A 6,747-nucleotide genomic window follows, 5' to 3' on the forward strand; every position below is an offset into this window, starting at 1 on the left:
TAAATTAAAATATAAATATTATATATATATAATATATATAATATAATATTATATTATAAATTATATTATATTAGTAGTACAAACATGAATTTTTAGAATATTGTAAGAAGTACAGTGATTTTTATAAATATATTTATAAATACTAATATATAAATATAATATATATATATAATTAACTTTATCCATTTTATTTTATATTAGGATATGATTTTTTTTTTTAATTTTTTTGGTACATATAATATAAATATTATATGATCATAATATATATATATATATATATATATATATATTATATATGCATATTATTATTAGAAGCTTTGAAAATAATAATTATAAGAAAAATTTAATATTATTATTTTATATTATATATATAAGATATATATATATATATATGATTATATTGTTTTTATGTAAATAATATATTTATAATATTATTATTACTATTATTTTATTTTAATATTTATATATATATAAATATAAATAATAAATATAATATAATATATTTTATATATATAACTTTTTTTTTTTTATATATTTTCATTTATATATAATATTATTATATATATTTTTTTTTCCTTTTAAATTTTCTATTTTGATATTCTCTTAATAATATAAATAATAAATATAATATAATATATTTTATATATATAACTTTTTTTTTTTTATATATTTTCATTTATATATAATATTATTATATATATTTTTTTTTCCTTTTAAATTTTCTATTTTGATATTCTCTTAATTTTATTTTTTTTACTTACTTTTTTTTTTTTTTTTTTTTTTTGAAATTTCAATTTTTGTAATTTTTTTTTTTTTATCAACTTTTAATTTTTCATATTACAATCTTTTATATAGTTTTATAATATATAATATTATATATATATTATATATATATATATATATAAAGTTTAATTTTTTTTTTTCCATATATTTATAATTTTATAATGTATTTTTCATTTTATTATATATTATTATAATATAATATAAAATATAATAGTATAATTATATAAAAAATAACAAAAAAAACAAAGTACTTTTAAAATATATTAATATGTAATATATATATATATATATATATATATATATATATATATTTATATAAATTTATTACATCCTTTTTGAATATTCCCTTATATTTATAAGTATATAATAAATTGTAGCGTTTATATAATAATATATTTAATATAATATATATATATATATGTATGTGCGAATTGCTATAAGAATATAATAAGCTCGTTTAAAAAAAAAAAAAAGTATTTTTTATTTATATAATAAGAAACCCGAAAATATATACAAATAGAAAAGCAGAAAATTATATTTATTTTATATACATGTTTTAAGATACAAGAAAATTTTATGCATATAATAAAAAGATAGTAATATAAATATAAATATAAATATATATATACTGATAAGTCAAGATTTATTATTGAATATTTTTATATTTTTATCTTACATTTCATTTTTTTTTATTCTCCCTTGTATGTATATAATATATATATATATAATTAATTATAACAATTAAAAAAAAAAAAAAAAAAATTATGAAAATTTAAAAAAATATTTGTAAAAAATATGGAAGATAAGGAAATAGTAAATAGTGAAAATAAAGGTGAGTCCAAAAAAAAAATAAAAATAAAAAATAAAAAATATATATATATATTATAAACATATAGTAATATTCCTTTGAGTTTATTTTATATGTTTGTTGTTTCTATGTAATTTTTTTTATTATTTATATGGTTTGTCATTTTATAGTTGAAGCTATTAAAGAAGAAGAAAATATAAAGAAAGAAGATGAAGTAACAAAAAAGTCAGGTGAAAATACAGAAGAAAATGACATATCATTAGCAAATAATGTTTCCTTAGGAAAACATTTATTAATAGGAAGTTCTCTTAAAAAAGGTAATAATATATGAGACATAAAAGAAATATATATATATGTATATATATATATATATTTATATATATATGTATGTATATATATATATATATATTTATATATATATGTATGTTTATATATATATTCCCTTATATTTTGTACATCTTTTATTTCATTCGAACAGGTATCAGTGTTAGCGTTAGAGGAAGAACTGCGAACATGGGTGTGAATGCAAAACAAGCCGGGTCGGCATGGAAGAAAAAAGAAACAGAAAATGTTGAAGAAGAAGGAGAAGAAAAAGAAAAAAAGATTGATGATGAATCATTCCCTGATTTATTAGAATCCACTGAAAAAATGAAATCAGAATTATCAAAAGAGAAAGATAAAAAAAAGAAACAATCGAAAGATGGTAAGAAAATTGAAGACAATGCTAATGTTTTTAATTCTGGTTTTGATAGAGGTGGAAAAGTTATGGATGGAAATTCACCCGAATTTAATGATAAAAAAAAATATAATATGTATGATGGAAACAAGAAAAATGATAATGCGTTTAATAAGAAATGGTATAACAATCAACAAAATGATATGAATAATAATAATATGAATAATATGAATAATAATAATAATAATAATAATAATAATAATAATAATAATAACAATGGACCTATTTTTGATTCAAATGAAAATGAAGAAGTAACAGGTTATATATTACCAGGATTTAAAGGAAAACATATGGTTGGATTTACATGCTTTTTAAAAAGAGGTACACAAAATCCTATGCCAGCCCCACCATCATCGGCAACAAATAATCAAGGTGAAAATAATATATCTACAGATAATAGAAATAATGAAAATAAAAAAATGATGAATACAAATATGAAAATGAATCAACAAGTAGATAATAATAATAATAATAATAATATGGTTAGTGGAATGAATACACCTATGAATAATATGAACAAAGGGGGTCCAAGAAATAATTTCAATAATTCTGCAAATGTGAGGGAACATAGTAATCATACTGCAAATAGATTTGCATCCATGAATCAATATGGAAACAACAAAAATAATAATATGAATAATATGAATAATGTGAATAATATGAACAATAATATGAACAACAACATGAACAACAATATGAACAACAATATGAACAACAATATGAACAATAATATGAACAATAATATGAACAATAATATGAACAATAATATGAACAATAATATGAACAACAATGTGAACAATATGAACAATAATAATAATAACAAATATAATGAAAATAACATTCTATATAAAGGCACAAACTACAATAGAAATGTCAAAAACCTCGGACAAAATAATAACGAAGGTAATACAAATATGAAACATGGAAATAATAATAATAGAGGACATAGTAATAATAATAATAATTTTAATAGAAGAAATGATAAAAATGATAATAGGAATTTTAGAAGAAAAGATATAGATTTAGAAATAAACTGGAGAAATACAACTAACCCAACACAAGATGAAAACAACAATAATTACAACAATAATAATAATAATAATAACAATAATAATAATAATAATAATAATAATAATAATAATAATAATCATAATAATAATCATAATAATAATCATAATAATAATAATCATGGAAAAAATTTTAGAAATTTTAATAATCTCAATAATATGAAAAATAATAATTCATCAAATAACAAAATGATGGGAATGAACCACATGCAACAAAAAGGTATGCATTCATCTCAAGGAGGTCATAAATATTCTTTTAATAAAAATGATGATCAAAAAAATAATAACAAAATGTTTAAAAATAATAACAACAACAATAATAATAATAACAATAATAATGGAAATAATAATTTTAATAATAATGCTAATTTTCATATGAACAATAATAAACCTATAAATTCTATGGATGTAAAAAAAACACGTATGAAGGATATGAGAACTTTAAATGACCCTCCTAAGGTTAATGATAATGAAGCATAAAATAAACAAGCATCATATGTGTATATAGTAATATTTTAATTGCAAAAAAAAATAAAAAATAAAAAATAAATAAATTATATATGTAATATATATATATATATATATATATATATATATATATCTTTCCTTTTTTATGTTCATATATATTTATATATATTACTTATTATATATATGTACATATATATTTCTTCATTTATATATATATATATATATATTTTTATTTATTTATATGTTTATTATATGTGTGTGTCTTTATGTTAGTACGGTTTTTATATATATATATATATTTTTTTTTTTATTTTTTTTCCATGTTAAATTGGATAATATATATAATTTCCTTTTATTATATGTCTATACATATGTATTATATATATATATATATATATATATATATATATATGTGTATATGCTTATGTTTTTAATTTTTTTGTTTTTTCATGGGAATTAAAAATTATTTATAATATTTTGTATATATATATATATATATATATATATACATATATACATACCTTTTGAAAAAATATAATTATATATTTAAAAAAAAAAAAAAAAAAAAAAAAAAAAGGTAAACATATATATGTATTTACTTATTTATACATTATTATACAATAAAATGTATATAAATTTATCTTTACATGTATATAAATATATACATATATATATATATATATGTATGTAGGAAATAATATATATAAATATAAAAGGCACATAATATAATGATATATATATAGTATATATTTATTTATATTGAATATAATTAATTATTATATAAGTATATACATTTTTATAATTATGTGTATATATTTTATTTTTGTATTCCTACCCCCAAATATAGTGCAAGAATATATTAAGATAAAAAAAAAAAAAAAACGAAAAAATAATATAACAAAAAAAAAAAAAAAAAAGTATGACAAAAGAACAGAAATGAAGTGAAAATAAAATAATACATATATTCAATGTGCCAATGTTATTTTATTATTTTTTTTTACATACATATAAAATATATATATATACATATATTCATTTTAATTATTTTTCTTTTTTAATTTTTTTTTTTCGCCTCATATATGTATATATATATATATATATATAATATATGTGTAAAGACTAAATTAATTTTAAATAAATAAATAGCATATAATTATTTATACAAGAAGGTATTATATATTATATATATAATAGTTAAGAAATTAAAAAAAAAATAAACTTTATTTTGTATATCAAAGTTTGTAAGATTTTTATAAAAATAAATAAATGTTTATAAGATGGAGTGTGTAAAAAAAAATATATATATATGCATATGGTTAAGGTTTTATTGTTATAAATAAATATATATATATATAAGTACTTTTTATTTTATAAAATCAGAAAAAAAAGGTATACACATACATATGTGTACATATGCATATCTCTTAGGTGAATATAAAATGTCTATCCTTTATCATATATATTATATATATATATATATGAACAATATAAATAAATTTTTGTATATTTAAAAATTGTTTAATAAAAAAATGAACATAAATATATTCTCTCTTTTTATATATCTCCACACCACCTGTTCTCTTCCCTTATCTAAGAAAAAAAAAAAAAAAAAAAAAAGATGATGTCATAAAAAGTTGACGTCTCACATATATGTATGTATGTTATATTTTTATTTTATTTTTTTTTCTTTTACTTGTTTTTCTTCTTCTCTTGTAAAATCGTTAACAATATCAAACTCCGCCCGAATTTCTTCGGTAGTTTTGTCTTTCATCATTGAAGCTATTTTTCCGCACGTCAAATCAAGAAGAGGTTTAATATCAAGATAGTTGGACGCCTAATTAAAAAAAAAAAATAAAAATGAACATATATATAAACATATATATAAACATATATATAAACATATATATATATATATATATATATATATATATATATATATATATTTTTATGTATAACCATAAAGGATATTTATTTGTTTATATTTTACCTCGATTAGTTCGTAAAGGGTCTCCTTATCAGTGTTCACAAAATCAAAATCCCATGAAGATACAACCTATTTTTTTTTTTTTTTTTTTTTTTGTAATAAAAGAAGAAAAAAGTAGAAAGAAAAATAATTAATAGGCACATATATATAAACATATTAATATATATCAATAAAAAAATATATATACATATATATATATATATATTTCTTATAATTTTATTATTACGTCTTGTAAGTTGGAGGTTATTAAAGGCTTGGGTATTTCATCTGCTGGGTTATTAATATGATATTCCATATATTCAATTATTTTTTTTAAAATTGGGGTTTTAATATTTGGAAGTGGTATAGTGTCTTCTTCAGCAGTCATAACTATAAAATAAAATACAAAAAAATAAAAATAAAAATAAAAGTGTATTTTATAATTTTCATAATATTTATACTATTTTTTTTTTTATTATTTTCATATTGTTTAGAATACCTTCCAAAATATTCATTATTACTGTTGACATAGATGCGGTATTTTTGTCAACTATAAATTCATCACCCTCAAAACTTACTAATTTTATCTTATCATTCTTCATTTTAAGAAACAAAAAAAAATAAATAAATAAATAAATGAAAATTAAAATGAACACTATGTTATATATAAAAATATAAATATATAAATATATATATATATATATATATATTTGTATTATTTTATTTATATCTAAATGGTGACTTAATTCGATTTATAAAATTTATGACACATTGTTTTTATACATATATATATAAATATATATATATAATATATATATTTCTTTTTTTTTTTTTGGAATATGTATTTATTTTTATATATTATTAATTTTTTTTTTTTTTTTTTTTTTTTTTTTTTTTTATGTTAAAAAAAAAAAAATTTTTA

General features: G+C 16.0%; 2 protein-coding genes across 2 annotated transcripts; one reads left to right on the plus strand and one right to left on the minus strand.

The window, feature by feature from the left end:
* Positions 1 to 1,578: 1,578 nt before the first annotated feature.
* On the plus strand, positions 1,579 to 3,874 carry PGSY75_1366900 (hypothetical protein; the record flags this gene model as incomplete). Its single annotated transcript, XM_018787687.1, has 3 exons — positions 1,579 to 1,615; positions 1,762 to 1,908; positions 2,070 to 3,874. The coding sequence occupies 3 exons, from the start codon at positions 1,579 to 1,581 to the stop codon at positions 3,872 to 3,874; spliced, it is 1,989 nt and encodes a 662-aa protein (XP_018640429.1).
* A 1,542-nt stretch (positions 3,875 to 5,416) lies between these two features.
* Positions 5,417 to 6,427, minus strand: PGSY75_1367000 (putative suppressor of kinetochore protein 1; the record flags this gene model as incomplete). Its single annotated transcript, XM_018787688.1, has 5 exons — positions 5,417 to 5,452; positions 5,556 to 5,696; positions 5,850 to 5,915; positions 6,073 to 6,215; positions 6,325 to 6,427. The coding sequence occupies 5 exons, from the start codon at positions 6,425 to 6,427 to the stop codon at positions 5,417 to 5,419; spliced, it is 489 nt and encodes a 162-aa protein (XP_018640430.1).
* Between the last annotated feature and the right edge of the window lie 320 nt (positions 6,428 to 6,747).

The sequence above is a fragment of the Plasmodium gaboni genome, chromosome 13 (assembly GCF_001602025.1).
Source record: "Plasmodium gaboni strain SY75 chromosome 13, whole genome shotgun sequence".
Lineage (NCBI taxonomy): Eukaryota > Apicomplexa > Aconoidasida > Haemosporida > Plasmodiidae > Plasmodium > Plasmodium gaboni.